General features: G+C 42.0%; 1 protein-coding gene across 1 annotated transcript in view; it reads left to right on the forward strand.

Annotated features, from left to right (window-relative positions):
* LOC144456598 (mucin-16-like) overlaps positions 1–17285 on the forward strand; it is a 40153-nt gene that overhangs the window by 3727 nt on the left and 19141 nt on the right. The window contains exons 5-17 of the mRNA XM_078151830.1: positions 53–120; positions 511–683; positions 2190–2225; positions 3007–3075; positions 4045–4169; positions 4845–4912; positions 5027–5199; positions 8724–8759; positions 9790–9846; positions 10685–10756; positions 11012–11136; positions 11251–11318; positions 11724–11896. Of these exons, the coding sequence (XP_078007956.1) occupies positions 53–120; positions 511–683; positions 2190–2225; positions 3007–3075; positions 4045–4169; positions 4845–4912; positions 5027–5199; positions 8724–8759; positions 9790–9846; positions 10685–10756; positions 11012–11136; positions 11251–11318; positions 11724–11896 (1243 nt within the window). The remainder of the gene's footprint in view (positions 1–52; positions 121–510; positions 684–2189; positions 2226–3006; positions 3076–4044; positions 4170–4844; positions 4913–5026; positions 5200–8723; positions 8760–9789; positions 9847–10684; positions 10757–11011; positions 11137–11250; positions 11319–11723; positions 11897–17285) is intronic.

A 17285-nucleotide genomic window follows, 5' to 3' on the forward strand; every position in this document is an offset into this window, starting at 1 on the left:
CTGTGGGGGTTGTAAGGCTGGCTGCTCATTCCTCTTCTTCTCTCCTTGACAGTTCAACCCCTTGTTCAAGCAAAGCAGCATTGGTTCCTCCTATGGTGACTGCAAAGTGATTGCTCTGAGGTGAGACCTGAAAATACAATTTGGAGCCCTGAGATCGTCTCTCTTGGTTCCCCAGGTTCATGGTGAAAGCTCGGTGGGAAAGCAACAAAGGCAGTGCCTCCACCCGGGGTCCATTTCCTCCATTTTCCCATCTGACAATGGTGTCATTTCCATACTCTGCATTCCTGGGTCCTTAGCAAAGTGATTCCCTTTGTCATCTTCTCTCCAGGGGAGATCTGTGGCTATCGATCCACCCTACCCATACAAGTAATGGGAGATTTTCAGCCTTGATGGACTCACAATCACCCTTTCTCATGTCACTTCATCTCAGTTTGAGTGTGCCGAATGTCTCCCTCACGCCAATCTCTCAGCATTGACCTCAGCAGTCTCAACAATTGTTTCCTTCCACAGATCTATGAAGCGTGGCTCAGCAACTGCAGTGGATGCTTTGTGCAGCCATCGATGGGAGCCAAACCATTCCCCTCTAGATAGAGAAAAGGTTTATTGGGAGCTGAGCAACCAGACCCAAGGCCTCACCAGACTGGGCCCCTATACTCTGGACAAGAATAATTTCTACCTCGATGGTGAGATTCCTCACTGGGGCAACAATTGACCCCCTTCCCCCTTGCTGTTGAGTAAGCTCTGTTTTGAGACCAGAGGCCCAACATAAATTCTTCTCCCTTTTATCCCTACTCTGATTTAGGCCCTGGCCCTCACCAGAGCGCTAGGTTCCCAATCCTCCCTTGTCCAGCCAACTGCACTAAATGGGCCATGCCCATACTGATTTTCCTAATTAACTTGCCCCATTCCTTTTCATTTTCTGAGTCGTTTCCATTAGTGCCAGCCCCTGAGCTGTGGTTGTCGTCCTGTTATATTCAGTGTTTTAGCAATCCATTGCATAGAGTCATGGATGGAAGAAAAGGTACAAAGGACAGGAAAGTAGGAGGGTTGGGTTCTTACCATGTTAGTCAGAATTCAAACTCAATACAAATTAGAAAGGTGCATCGTAACGAACGCCTTGACATTTAAGAAATGTGAGGTAAAAATATGCATGAAGAGTCACAAAATAAATTGCCTGACCAGAGGATGATGGGGACGTGACCAGAAAGATTTCACATTGGAAGGCTATAAGGGTTTTAGCAGACTGACATCTCAACACGATCCAGTCGGGTGATGGAACAATCCAATTAGTCCCCAGGGAGGGAAATCTAGCCCCTGGAAAGAGGAAGATGGTAGTTCCACTGTCCTCTGGCCTGATCAGCCCCCATTTACAATATTATGTTCTGTCGTGAGGACACATGTTTGAAGAACACAATATATACAGAGAGAAAATGGCCATCATGGGGAACTTGAAACGATGCTGTAAAAGGAGTGTTGGAAAGAACTAGGTGTGTTTAATATAAAGTGAAGAGGTTTAATGACGGTCTTCCAGTATTTAAAGACCTCTAATGGGGCAAAACACATAAAATGCTTCTACTTGGCCTGTGAGAGGGGAATTACAAGTAATGTGTGAAAGTTACTGGGGAATGTATTTCAATTCACATTAAAGGAAAATTTTCTGTTAATTATAGCCATCCAAAAGTAGAGTGCACTGCCTCAAGAAGCAGTAGGGGTCCCCTCACAGAAGGCCCTCATGCAAATCTTCAGTGGCATTTTGCTGGGAATGGTATTGGAAAGGTTCTTCCATAGGAAGCTGGGACTAATTTGAATGAACAAGGCTTTTGCATGCTTACTATTGTGCACGAGATTCTGTCTTGCTCTTAGAGATGACTGGGATAGTCAGTAGATGGCTTTGCCTTCTGCCATGTTTCTGCAGGCCAGGACACAGCCAAAATGAATTGATTCAGGGCTCTACTTGCTCCATCTAAATCCCCACAGCTATAAGTGCCCTTATTACCTCTAACTTCACGGTAGAACTTCATGGCAGAGAGCGAGTGCCCACAAGAATGCTACTCTCCTCCCATAAGCATATCCATGCAACTCAAACTGAGTCCTCAGTTCAGCTCTGGTTCCATCCTAGTGTCCCTGACATTTCCTTTTCCTTCTTTTCTGGTCTCCTTGCCTTCATCATGTGTTATTTGGGTTTACAGGTTATAATGAATACCAGCCCAAGGAACACATAACCAGTAAGTGTTTGGATATCCAAATCAACTCTGAGTCCCAGGTCATCAATGAATCCCAAGCCTTTTTTTCTCTCTTGACTCCTAGAGACAAGCCCCACAATGCCAATGTTTCTTCCACTTTAGTCAACTGTGGGGTCTTTAGAAAGGAATTCTCCACTCACTCCCCAAAGTCTGTCTTAAGACATAGCAAGTTTCCCATCACTAGAAATCATCATAGAGACACCAAGATGTTAAGAATGCTCTAGAAGAGGGCTAGAAGCACTCTGAGGGTTCCCTAGTACTGAGATTCTTTGAAGAAATTGTCCCAGGTGGGGAAAATGGGCTCTGGTTCCTTCCGGCCCTTCATGATGCAGAGACAGTGTTTCATTTCCTGGGCTTACCAGGTCCTCTCTCTGAGGCCGCATGGTGATAGCTTTGCAGGAAATTCTTGTGGAATGGTCGGGGGAATTAAGAGTGGACCCCAGGTCTTTAAGAGACATTTTCTGAAGGAGACCTCGTGATGGTGTCCCTTGTTACCCCTAAATGCCACTTCTGCTAATAGTGTCCCCAGCTGGACACTTTGGCCAATGTCCTTTTGAAAGGCTCCTCCTGTGGGAAGCCAGGCAGCTGAGTCAACCAGAAGGGTCTGTCCACATTCATCCAGTCATTTGCAAAACCCTTATTAGGCATTTCCTACACGTGGAACACTGAATTAATGACCACAGAAATATTGGGATGACCCCACGTAGTTGTAGGCCACTGTGATCCCTGTCACCTTCAATATCACTTCATTTTTTTCTGACAGCTTTGGATGCATCCACTGTATCATCATTTACAACTCCCGAGGCATACCCAGAGCCTGGAGCCTCCACAGGTAGAAATTCAGCAACGTCAGTACCTTGGAGAAAGACTAGTGTGTCCCACCTGGAAGCTGGGGGAACAACATGATTATGAAAAGATAAGGAGTGTTTATCCTTAGGAAACACGTCGTTCTAAGCAATACTCATCTTCTAAAGAAGGGCTGGATGAGGCTGCATAGTGGACAGTGATCTTGATGTGTTGTATATTTGCAAGCCCTCCGGCTGTATGTGTACACACACACACACACACACACACACACACACACAGACACACACACACCCCCTAAGATAAAGTACGAAAATGAAAACCTAGATTTGTAGCAGTTATTTTAAGAAGTAACGAAAAAATTTTACCAAATTTCTTTGTAATAAGCCCATGTATCCCATGTAAACCTAAAGAAAATGAAGGCCTGGGTTCATTCTAGACAGTAATTACAGAGACTGACAATGTTGCTAGTAGCCAGCACACTACACAAATTTGTGTTTCCTCCTGTGTTTGCTTAGCAGCATCCCACACTACTCTGAATCTTCCCTAAGGAATTCTGTGACTAAATCAAGTTGACTACTTTTCTCACCCATGCAATATCTCTGTTCCCAGCATGAAATTTTTCACACTATGGCTTTATTAATGATTTCCATTCTTCATGATTTCTCCTCCACTCCTGTGATAACCTCTTCCCTTCCAGTCACCTCTTCAGCTCGCTCACCATTCTCCAGTACCCCAGATACAAAGGGTGCATTCATTATGCGTTCCCAGGAGTGTGTTATTGTGTTTAAGTAGAAGATGGAAGAACAATGGGAGAAAAATAGGCAAAGATGTCAGGGAAATGGCAGGGGTTCCTTGATATGAATATCACTGAGGCCAGGAAGTATGAGTTTTCCTTCAAGGACAGAATAGGAGAATCCAAGAAGAGGGTGTCAGTGGGTACATTTGTTTGCTGTGTTCTGGCTCAAGCATGGGTATTTTTTCTTCCCTACCATAGCTGATGGCCGTACCATGGAACCTTTTACCCTAAACTTCACTATCATCAACATGTCCTACAGAGAAGACAAGCAGGACCCTGGCTCTCTCTTTTTTGGCTCTGTAGAAAGTAGCATGCAGCAGCTGGTGAGAATTCTCATTCTATGCCCTGACCTTGGGCTTGTGCAATGGAAAAGAGCAGTGGTTCTGGAGTGATAGGACCTGGATTCAAATCCTACCTCTGATGCATCTGGCCTATATGACCTTGCACAAATCATCTAAGCTCCCTGAGCCTCAGTTTTTCTCATCTGCAAAATTAGGAGTGGACAGGAAGAATAAGGAAATGAATGAATAAACATTTACTAATCAAGTGCTTACTGTGTGCCAGGCCCTGTGCTAAGCACTGGGAATAGAAATAAAAGTAAATAAGACAGTCCCTTGCTTCGAGGAGCTTATATTCTAATGGGGGGGCGATTTAAGACAACACTTAAAGGGGATCTTGACAAGCAATAGAGTATACGTTCAAGGGTGGATGGTGTCACCATGTTTGAGAAGTGTCATAGAGCCCTGATTCTGGTGAACATAAGGTGAAAGCTCACCTTTCAGAGTCCAGGGGCCTGTTGGGAAGAGGTAAGAAGATGAGGATGATGAACAGAGCACAGGCAGTATAATATCTAGCTAACTAAGAAGATGGCTGCTAAGGTCTTTTCCAGCTCTAGATTTGTGATCTTATGCACCCTCCTATACCATAGTCTTCTCCATTCCTTGGGCTTCATCCTGATAAGGCCCCTGTGTTCACTCACCTTTTCCTTTCTTTGCCAGCTCAATCCATTGTTCATGAAAAGCAGCATTGGTTCCTTCTACTCTGGATGCAAACTAATTTCACTGAGGTGAGTCCTGGGGAGCTAAGACTAGGAGATCTAAGGTTGTCTTCCATGGGGCTACATGCACACAACCAGGTTGGTCAGCACCTTAGGAGATTTTATCAACATTTCCTTTCCCAGACCAATGAAGGGTGGCAAGGCAATTGGAGTGAATATTGTATGCACCCATTGGCAAGATCCTGCCAGGCCCTTCCTGGACAGAGAGAAGGTTTACTGGGAGCTGAGCAACCAGACTTATGGCATCACCAGGCTGGGACCCTATAAGTTGGACAAGGACAGCCTCTACCTCAATGGTGAGCTACCTTGTTGAAGCAAGGCTCGGCTCCTCTGCTTCTGTCATGTTCTCTTCTGTTCTAATCCAAACGTGATCTCTTCTCTCGTTCTTATTATGATTTGCACTCTGAAACATCCAAAACTTTCTTCTCATTCATCCCTTGTCCATTTAATTACACAAAAACTGATCTTACCCATACCTGCTTCCCCAAAGAACATGTTCTTACTTTTCTTAATTGTATGTGTGTGTGTGTGTGTGTGTGTGTGTGTGTGTGTGTGTATGTGTGTCAGTTGTGGTTAAGTGACTTGCCCCCAGGGTCACACAGCTAGTAAGTGTCAAGTGTCAAAGTCCGAATTTGAACTCAGGTCCTTCTGACTCCAAGACCAGAGCTCTATCCACTATGCCACTTAGCTACCCCTAGTTTTCTTAATTGTTTTCAGTGGCAGTCACCAAGCTCTGACCTTGTTGTTGTTTGGTTCAACATATTTAACAATGACTTGGATGAAGACATAGGTAAAAGCAAGCACATATATAGATGACTCAAAATTGACGGGTAGGTAGCTACCATGTTGCAAAGAATCAGGATCTAGTAAGGACTCAACTCACTTGGCATATAAAGTATACCTAAAAAATGAAATTTAGTGAATTTGAGCATAAGATTCTATAATTAGATTTTTAAAAAATCAACTGTATGAGCATAGGATGAAGGAGACATGGCTAGACAGCATTCTGTTGGGGTTCTCATAAACTTCAACCTCAATATAAATGACAAGCTCAATGTCAATGACACCGGATGGTAGAAAAATATCATGCAATTTTAGGATGCACAAAGACAATTTTAATATTCAGAAGATTAGAAGTCATAGTCCTACCGTCCTCTGGACTCATCAGACTACATCTGCAATATTGTGTCCAGCCCCTCAGTTACAATTTAGGAGGGACTTGGGCAAGCTCTGATGGAGCACTGTGGAACAGGGTGAACATGGAATGGAATTCCATTCAGTTTAATCCAATAAGCTTTTATAAGTGTTTATTGTCGTGTCAGTCATTTTGATGAGGACATAAAGACAAAAATCAAATAGTCCTTGTCCTTTAGGAGCTTACATGTATCCAGAAAGAAAAAAAAATAAAATATCTTCACAGCAAATACACAATCATTTCAGGGAGAGATCACTTCATAGTTGGAGGTGTCAAGAAATAGCTTATATGAGAGATGGTATTTAAGTTGAACTGTTCAGAGTTCCAAGCAGCAAAAGTGAGGATGTAGAGCGTTATAGGTATGTGTGAGCACTTATATAAGGCCAGAAGATGGAATATCACGTGTGGGTAAAACATAACAACTAGAATGTATAGTGTATGAGAGGGAGTCATGTGAATTAAGTCTACAAAGACCATTTGGAGGTAGCTAGATTGCTTTTTGGCTTTAAATGTCAAATGAGACACTTACATTTTATTCCATAGGCAATCCTAAAGAAGGGAGTGTGCAAATTATAGACCAGTGAAGCTTCTTGAGGAAGTGAGTGACATGCTCAGACCTGTGCTTTAGGAACAGTAATTTAACAACTGTGTGGAAGATGGGTCAGAGTACAGAGACTAGAATCAGGAAGACCAGTTTGGAGGCTATTATGATAGTCCATGCTAGCTAGTGGTGATGAGGACTTGAATCAGGGCAGTAGCTATGTGAGCAAATGTGAGTGGTGACGTAGAAGTAGAATTGATGTTAATTTTCCAAATTGGGGCAAGGGAGAAGAACTGAGGTTGATTTCAAGATTGTGAACCTGGTATTGATGGTACCATCAACAGAAATAGGTAAATTATGATGAGAGGTGGGGTCTAGAAGGGCATATGAGTCCCACTTTGGACATGCTGAGTTTAAGATGAGTTTACAACATTCATATGGACATGTCCAGTAATCATCTGGTGATGTGGGACTTAAGCTCAAAAGACAGATAAAACTGACTGTGCAGATATAGAATTTGTCTCCTTAAAGATGATGATTAAATCATTTAGAGCTGATAAGGAGAGAGCATCCAGGAGAAATGGTGTGGTCAACAGGTATACATTGTAGAAAGGTCAAAGAGAATGAGTACTGAGCAAAAAAAAATTTAGCAATTATGAGATCATTGGTAAACTCAGAGCTCCATTCAAATGGTAGGATCAGAAGCCAGATTGCAAGAGGTGGAGAAGTGAGTGGGAGATGAGGAAGCAGCTTTTCTAGATTGACTGTGAAAGGGAGAAGAGATATATAACGATAGCTTAAGGTGATGACAGGCTCAAGTGAAAGTTTTTTTCCCCCTAAGGATGGAGCACATTTGTCATAGGTAGAAGAGGAACTAGTGCATTTGACAAATGTCCCATGTTAATCTCATAGACAAAATGCATAAATGTTGACTAGATGGCAGCACAGTTAAGTAGTTTAAAATTGGTAGATTGGCTGGACCCAAAGAATAGTCATTAATAATTCAATGTCAACTTGGAAGGAGGTATGTAGTGGATTGTCTTAGTGATATTTCTTTGTCTCAGTGATACCTTTTAAAAGTAAATAACTAGGGAAAAGGCATAAATCACATGCTTATTGATTCTACATCTAACCCAAAAGCTTTAAGATAGAACCAATACATTGGATGACAGAGTTGGAATCCCAAAGCATAGGCTAGAATGTCGGTGTCAAATCTAATAAGGTGAAACCTAATAGGAATAATAAAACTTTATAGCTGGATTTTAAAAACCAACTTCATGAGTGCAAGATGGAGGAGCTGTGCTAGACTTCTCTGAAAAAAAATTGGGAAGTTTAATGGACTACCAGCTCAACATGGTTCAACAATGTTGTATGATAAATAAAAAAAGGTTAAGAAAAATCTTAGGCTGCACTGAGAAAGATAACATATTCAACTATCTCCAGGTGGTTAAAGGGCTGTCACAGGGAAAAGAAAAGGGCCTGGACTTGTCCTGCTTGGTGTCCCAGAGGGATGAACTAGCAATAATGAGTAAAGTTGCAAAGAAGCAAATTTAGGCTTGATGTCAAGAAAACTTTCCTATTGAGTGGTAGTATACCAAACTGAGATGGTCTACTTCAGGAAGTAAAAGGTTCCCCTTCCCTGAAGAACTTCGAATAAATAACTACTAGATCACCACTTGTTGGGGACGTTGTAGAGGGGATTCTTGGTCAGTTATGGGTTGGACCAGGTCATCCCTGAGGTGCTGCATTCTGTCAATCCTTATTCTTGGTGTGTTGAATTTCTCCTCTGAGCCAGAAGACTGGGGAGAGCAGTCTGGTGACAAGCTAGGGCAACCAATCTGAAGGTCTGTTCCGCTCTATTTTTAGATAGGACACAGTAGATCAAGGTAGGTCCTTTGTTGTACTTGTCATGTCAGAGAGACGGCAGGTGCCCAGGAGAATTCTCTTGTCCCTGCCCTCAAAGAGGCCAAGAGATAGCAAGCTGAGCCACCAGGTCTTTACTCTCCATCTAGCCTCTCAAATGTTCTGGTTCTCTTCCCATTTCCTTTGATATTTCCTTTCATTGTCTATCCTTTATTTTCCAGGTTATAATGAGCGCAGTCTAGCCCAAACCATGACAAGTAAGTGTCTTGTTATACAAATATCCTTTGATTCTCAGGCCAGTTGTGATTCCTGAAATTTCTTCACTGGTGGGATTGATCCATAGTATGACTGAGAAAAGTGAAATCATCATGGCTTTCTCTAAAATCTGTGCCCTTGAGTGTTATTAGAAAGGACTCCCTATATCAGAATCAGTTGCCTCGATATGGAATGAGTTTCTTATCACTGTAACTCTTCAGGAAGATGGTGGCTAGTCTTTTTTCAGAGATATTAGGGAATTCCTGTGTTACATGCCCTCTGAGGAGGCTTCCAGTGCTGAAAATTACATGTGGAAAAGATCCCAGGTAGAGAAAAGGGACATTTGACATTATGAAACAATCGTGGCTTCTCTAGTCCCTTCCCTTAAAATCCATTCAGGTATCTTGAGAGAGGAAAAGTCCTAGAGGGGGAAAGATATGATGAGTTCCCATCCCTGAAGGTTTTGAGCACGGATGTAATGGCTGCTTGTCAGGGCCATTGAAGAGTGAATTTTTTTTTAACAAGATGGCCTTTGAGGACCTTATAAGCTCTGAGATTCTCTGAGGAGAAAGTGCCTGCCTCTCCTCACAGAGGAGGAAAGGCGTTCTAGATTGTTCTGACCTTTCCTGACTTGGAGCTATGGACTTAACCTACGAGATCCCCCAGTTTCTCTGTCAGAGTTTGACTGGTGGTGACTCACCAAGCTGTTCCCATAAGGACACGGGGCGGGGATTCATAAGTCCACAGGTGAACCTCAGCTCTGTGAAAAAGTGGTGAGAGGGGGACTATAGGGTTATATATTGTGTAGCCTTGATTTCTACTTACTAGTCTCTAAGCTAGGCACCAGTGTAGCCAGAATGGCACAGTGACTCATTTATTGAATGATTATTAAAGCCCTCATTCCCCTAAATGGAGGCTGAGGGAGTGCTATGTTGGTGCTCTGATGACTACAGCCTTGATGAGTTCTCCATCAGTGAGTAGCCACAGTCCGACCGTCTCTAATGACACTTCTTTCTGCAATTTCTGGGTTAGACAATGCGTCAACATTTGCAACTCTCCATGGCTCCACACGAAAGGGAACCTCCACAGGTAGGACTGCGGCCTCTTCAGCACCTTGGAGAGTGATTGCTACCACCCCTCCCCAACATCATTGCCCTGGCACAACCCAACGAGAGTAAACAACTGCTAGGACTTTTAAATTTTCTAATTGTTCAGAGACATATTCACCTGTCAAGGCAGGGGCAATGGAAGCTAGGGCCATGTGACTTGTCATGTTATCTTGCAGTCCTGTGTCACGGGGACTGAGCAGAATTTTATTCTCTGTCAGTTAATTCAGTTCAGCCTAGGAAGCATTATTCATCATCTGCTATGTGCCAGGCACTGTTCTGGGCACTCAGGATTCAAAGCCAAGGAAGAAAGAAAGAAGTTGAGCTCTCCAGCAACTCGTTCTCTCTACAGGCAAACAGATTAAATATGTATGAAATACAGACAGAGTGAAAACAAAGGTATTTCAAGGGGATAGAAGAAGAGAGAGAACAAACTAAGTTTGGGAAGGCCTCAGGGCTATGTTTTGAAAGAGGCTAAGGACTCGGTGAGGTAGAAGTAAAGAGTTAAGAGAACATCTAGTCAGAACAATATCTTTGGGAACTTGTCATGAGACCTTGTATCCCTCTCTAAAGGTGAAGAAAGTAGCAGCCCAGAACATCTCAGGCAGGAAGCCCCAAACCTGACAGTCTTCAGTAACAAAGACTTTTTCCCCAGGCCCTGTTCCCTCCTACAGTGCTTGACTCTCACCTTCCACTTCTCTGGGTTGAGCTCCCACCCAGTGGCACTGCCTTTCACCCTGTTGTCATGTGCCTTGCCTATGCCAATCACATTCTGATCTTGGCAATGCTTTTTATTCATCAGGGTTTCTTTTTTCCATCAGCTCCTGTGCAGACCACACATGAGCCATCATGGCTCCATTCTCTGGCTCCACTATCATTCTCCAGCACTACAGGTAGAGAGCACCTGCATCTCTGATTCATTTCCTGGAGTGTCTTGCTGTCTTTAGAGAAGAAATGAGGGGTTGGGAAGCCAGGAAAAGGGGAATTAGGGAAGGGGAGAGGTCCCCTAACAAAGGGCATCAGTGGGGCCAGGAGGCAGAATTTTCCTCCCAGAAAGGAATAAAGACAGAATCCACAGGCTATCCCCACTTATGCCCACTGGTGTTCTACAGGCTCCAATATGAAATTTCTTCCCTCTTCTATTACAGCTGATGGCCAGAGCCTGGAGTCCTTCACACTGAACTTCACCCTCACTAACCTAATGTACACAGAAGACATGGGGCGCCCTGGGTCCATCAAATTCAACCGAACAGAGATAATCCTGCAGAACCTGGTGAGCCTCCCCAATTCCCGCCCCAGGTCCCACCTGTACAGCTGTGCCTTTCCCTTTCCTGGGCTTCTTACCTGCCTAGTACTGAGCACATTGACCTCCTCTTTTCTTTTCCAGCTCAGTTGCTTGTTCAAGAGAAGCAGCATTGGCAACTTCTACACCGGGTGCAAAGTGGCCTCCCTGAGGTGAGACTCCAGAGGCTATAGAATGAGAATTGGAATGTGTCCCTTGACCCCTCAGGGGCACATAAAACCCCCTGGGCTCTCCACTGAGGTGGCTTCTTCACATTCAAGTGTCTTGAGCTCTATTTTCAAATTCCCAGATTGCTTTATCCCTGTACCTTTTGTGCATGGTTTATCAGAAATGTGATTTCCCTTCTCAGTAACTCCTTAGAACAAGATCTCTATTATAAATAGGTTTTTATTTTGTGAGCTTATTAGCTGCTCAACACTCCTACCCACACAATCATCAACCATTTTCACAAAAACTCAGGTAAATCAATTTCACCCTCCATGCACTGGGTGGTCCCCCCATCAGGCTCTCCAGCACCAACCTAGTACTATGTCTCTTATCAATGTGTCTTTTCCTAGACCAAAGAAAGATGGCTTAGCAACAGCTGTGGATGCCGTGTGCACTCATTGGAGAGACCCTACTAAATCAATTCCAGACAGAGAGACAGTCTACTGGGAAGTGAGCAACCAGACACGTGGCATCAGCAGGCTGGGCCCATACACCCTGGATAAGAACAGTCTCTACCTCAATGGTGACTAACCAATCAATAAACAGTAATCATTAAGCAACTGCTATGTGCCAGATACAGTGCTAGGACCTGGGGATACAAACACAAAAAAGGAAATAATTCCTACTTATGAGAAGCTTACATTCCAGTGGGAGAGAACAGGGACATATGTAAACATGCAGCTTAAATATAAAGTTAATACATGCAAATATATAGAAAATAGTTTGGGAGGGAAAGCTCTAGCAGTGGTATTCAGGAAAGACCTCATGCAAAAGATGGTGATTGAGCTGGGTCTTAAATGAAAGGAGGGACTCTAAAGTAGAGGTAAGGAGGGAATATATTCCCGGCCTGGAGGATGTCCAGAGGAAAGACATGAAGACAGGAGATGGAATGTTGTATGAGGAAAAGAAAGAAAGTAGCTTGGCAAGATTGCAGGCTACAAGAGGGGGTGGAAAGAGAGGTTGGAGCCAAATTAGAAAGAGCTCTAAAAGCTAAACAGTGCTAGTCCCAGAGAATAAAATAGGCAATTGGGAGTGTCACTGCAGTTGACTGAGCATGGTCAGATCTAGGTTTAAAAAAATTCCTTTAGCAGCAGAGAATACAATGGACTGAATTAGGGAGAAACCCAAGGAAGTGAGACCAATTAGGAGGCCTTTGCAATAATCTAAGTGAGAGGGCATGAACGATGGTGGCCGTTGTGTGACTAGAGGGATGAGGTTAGTTGAAAATCACGAAAGTAGAAAACAGAAGACTTGGAAACTGATGTGGGGCAAGGAAAGTGGAGGAGGCCAGGATAATGCAGAAGTTACAAACCTGGAGAATGGAAGGATGGTGGTTCCTTTGATGGAAACAGGGAAATTTGAAAGAGCAACACTTTGGATCAGTGCTCATTTTCTACCTTGTCTCCTGTCATAGTCCCAGAATTAGCATTTTTCTCCTATCCTTCCTGTTGAGTTTCAGATGCTGTGCACATCCAGATGTCTTCCTTCTTGTTCATCCTTTGTTAGTCCAACTGCACAAGACCGAGTCTACCCACACTACTTCACAAGGGATCCTATCCCTCATAGGCTCTAGTTGGCTGTCACCTAATGGCTACGACAAAATTCTTTCTTTGGTCCTGTGCTGATCAACATGTTTAGCAGTGACTTAAATGGAGATGATGTTGTTCAATCATTTTAGGTTTCAGTCACGTCCTATTCTTCATGACCCCATTTGGGGTTTTCTTGGCAAAGATGCTGGAGTGGTTTGCCATTTTCTTCTCCAACTCATTTTATAGATGAGAAACAGAGACAAACAGGGTTAAGTGACTTGCCCTGGTCGCACAGCGAGTGTCTGAGGCTAGATTTGAACTCAGGAAAGATGAGTCTTCCAGACCCCAGGCCTGGCACTCTATGCACCATGGCGCCACTTAGTTACCTAGATGGAGATATAAATGGCAGCAAATGACTAGATGACAGCAGCTGATATGTTGGACAGAATCAAGATCCAGAAATAAATCAGCACACTGATATGATGGTCCAAGACTAATGACATGAAACATTAGAGCTGTCCCAAAGGAAAGGGGCAGGATGGGAACAACCCTTTAGTAAGCACCTACTATGTCCCAGGTGCTGTGCTAAAGTCTTTACAAAGATCATCTCATTTTATCCTCACAACAACCCTGTGAGGTAAGTTTTATCTTCATTTTACAGTTGAAAAAACTAAGGCAGACATGGGTTAAGTGACTTGTCCAGGCCCAAACAGCTTGTAAGTATCTGAAAACAGATTTGAACTCATACCTTCCAGAATCAAGGGCCCAGTACTCTATCCAGTGAGCCGCCTCTCAGCTGCACATTACTCTAGGAAGTATTTTTATGGGACTCCACCATGATTAGTTGAAAGAACTGGGCAGGTGAAGAATACCTTAAAGTCTTCCTAAGGCATCATGTTAATTGCCTATAAGTCATTAAGAACTTGATTTTTTTCTGTCTGACTTCAAAGGACAGAAATGGGACCAGCAGGTAAAGTTGCAAAGAGATAAAGTTAGGTGATGTGTGATATACTCCAGTGGTGGTATTGATTCTTTTTCTACCTCCATTCGTATTCATATAAATATTCTCCTTCATGCTTCCCCCACCTGATTCCTGCACTTACTCAAGAATTTGTCATTCTTAATATATACTGATACTTTACATCATCTGCCTATTCCTTTTGAAGAAGATCTACCTTTCAAAATCATGTTCCCATTATGTGTCCCATCTCATCAAATCTCAGTGATATTTATGAAGTCACATTTGCCTCCTTGCATTAAAGTAAGCTCTCTGGTTCCCCTGGCTTGTTCATTTGTGTATACACATCTGCAGCCACAGACTTTATCCCAGGTTCTTTTCCAATATTTTTGACTCCTATGAATTTCTGTGTATTGCTACTGCTATTCTTTTTCCAAAATTGTGGCTATTCTTTACAATATCCATCTTAACAAGTACATGCAATAGTCTCCCTTCCTTTTCAGTTTAAGGCAGCTAGGTAGTATAGTGAATAAAGAACAGGCCTGAGTCAGGAAGATGAGTTCAAAAATAGCCTGACATTTAGAGATATTAGTTGCCATATTTTAAGTTAGTATCCTGTATTCTAAAACTCATTCTAGAAGATCGTCTTCTTAACCAGCCACTCACTTCTCAAATCTTCCTCTCTCTTCCAAAATCTTTGCTTTGGAAGCAAAGTTTTTAAAGAGGAAAAAATCAATTCTGCAAAATGATGTCTGACAGTATTTTGTACTCATAGTATCCCACTTCTACAAAAAGAGACAGATGTATTTTCTCCATTTCTCCAGGGCCGAGCTTTGTTACTATAATTAGACAGTTAAAATATGCAAAGCCCTTTGCAAACCTTAAAGCACAGAATAAATGCTAGTCATGGGTATTGTTCAGCTATGGGGTTTCTTTCCATTTAGATTATCATAATACATATTACATATATGCATATATTATATAATTTTCTGAGTTCTGTCAACTGTAATCTGTTTCAGTTGATTTAAATCTTTCCCCATCCTTCTCAGAATTCTTCCTATTCATGGTCTCTTATGGTGCAATAATATTCCGTTATATTCATGTACCATGATTTAGCCATTTCCCAATCAATAGACATCTACCTTGCTTGTAATTCTTTGCTACCACAAAGAGTGGTAGTTTAAATATTTGGGTATATAATGGGACATTTTTTCATTTCTTTTAAAAATATTTCATTTTTTCAAATTACATGTAAAAATAATTTTAACATAAAAAATTGAGTTCAATATTCGCTCCCTCCCTCCTTCCTCTCATTGAGAAGGCAATCAATTTGATGTAAGTTATGCATGCACAGTCATACAAAATGTATTTTCATATTAGTCATGCTGTAAAAGAAAACAGACCATAAAACCCCCCAAGAAAAATAATGAAAGTAGAAAAAAGTGTGCTTCAATCTGCATTCAGACTGCATCAGTTCTTTCTCTGGAGGTGGAGAGCATTTTTTCATCGTAAGTACTTTGGAGTTGTCTTAGAAACTTAGATCATTGTATGGCCAAGAACAGTTAAGTCATTCACAACATTGTACAACACTGCTGTTACTGTGTACAACGTTCTCCTTGTTCTGCTCACTTCACTTTGCATCAGATCATGTAAGTCTTTCCAGGTTTTTTCTGAAACCATTCTGCTTGTCTTTTCTTATAGCACAATAGTATTCTATCATACTTATATACCACAACTTTTTCAGCCATTTCCCAATTGATGGGGGAATTCCCTCAATTTCCAATTCTTTCCCACCATAAAAAGAGGTGCTAAAATATATTTATACATATTTCTATGGGTTCTTTCCCTCTTCTTTGATCTCTTTGGATACAGACCTAGTAGTTGTATTTCTGAATCAAAGGATATGCAGTTTTATGTCCCTTCGGCATATTTACAAATTATTCTCCATAACGGTCAGACCAATTCACAACTCTGCCAACAGTGCACTAGTGTACCTATTTTTCCTTATGTCCTCCAGCATTTGTCATCTTCCTTTTCTTTCATGTTAGCCAAACTGATGGATGTGAGGTAGTATCTCAGAAGTGTTTTCACTTGGATTTCTCTAATTATTAGTGATTTAGAGCATTTTTTTAGGACTATTAATAGTTTTAATTTTTTCTTCTGAAAACTGCCTGTCCATATATATTAACAATTTATTAACTGGAAAATGACTCTTATTTTTTTCTTTCTTTTTTTGTTTTGGTGAGGCAGTTGGGGTTAAGTGACTTGCCCAGAGTCACACAGCTAGTGAGTGTTATGTGTCTGAGGCTGGATTTGAACTTAGGTCTTCCTAACTCCAGGGCCAGTGCTCTATCTGTTGTGCCACCTAGCTGTCCCTAGTGGCTCTTATTTTAATAAACAGTTCAGTTCCCTATATATTTGGTAAATGTTTTTTTTTTTTTCATAAGAGACATTTGTGGTAAAATTTTCTCCCAGTTTCCTCCTTTCCTTCTAATTTTGGCTACATTGGGGTTTTTTTTTGTGCAAAATCTTTTTAATTTAATGTAATCAATATTATCTGTTTTGCCTCCCATCATCCTCTCTAATTCTTATTTGGTTATAAATTCTTCTTTTATTTATGGTTCTATCATGGATAATTTTTTCCATGATCCCCTAATTTACTTATAATATCCCTTCTATGTCGACATTATGTACCCATTTTGAGTTTATCATGGTATACGGTGTGAGATGTTGGTCTATGCCTAGTTTCTGTCAGATTGCTTTTCAGTTTTCCCAGCAGTTTTTGTTGAATAATGAGTTCTTGCCCCAATAGCATGGATTTTGGGGTTTATCAAACATTAGGTCATTTTGGTCACTATTGTGTATTCCATGGATCAATCATTCCATTTCTTAGCCACTAACAGAATGTTCTCATGCGATCTGGTACTGCTTCAGCCTGTACTTTTGAGCAGAAATAGCTGTCAATTAGCCAAAAGAAAATGTTGAACATCATACATTCTGTGCAGGTCACTATAAAATTCTCCCTGCTTCTCCATTGTTGCGAGAAGCCAAGTCTTCAGTCCTTTGCCATTCATGCTAATTGCTCTTGCACACTTGTTGGGATTGCTGCCTGGGGGATTATTGCTCCAGCTCCAGATTGGACTAGAGAGGCCTCGACACCCTTTGCACTTCAGAGAGTTCAAGAAAAGAAGATATGAAGGATTCTGGATCTAGCTCATCTTAGCTTTGTTCTTGGTGTATCTAAGCCTACCTGTAGGCCAGGAGGCTGGGGAGGGGAATGTGGGGACTTCTAGGACAAACACTGAAAGGGTTTACCTTCCTCTGTTTCCATAGGAAAGGGAAAAGCAAAAGTGAGTTGATTCAGATACCTCATCTCTGTTTTCCCCATCCTGGATTCCCTCAAGCCACAAATTTACTCTTTTTTT

This window comes from Phascolarctos cinereus, unplaced genomic scaffold, assembly GCF_003287225.1.
Source record: "Phascolarctos cinereus isolate Bilbo 61053 unplaced genomic scaffold, phaCin_HiC Scaffold_4;HRSCAF=312, whole genome shotgun sequence".
Taxonomy (NCBI): Eukaryota; Metazoa; Chordata; class Mammalia; order Diprotodontia; family Phascolarctidae; genus Phascolarctos; species Phascolarctos cinereus.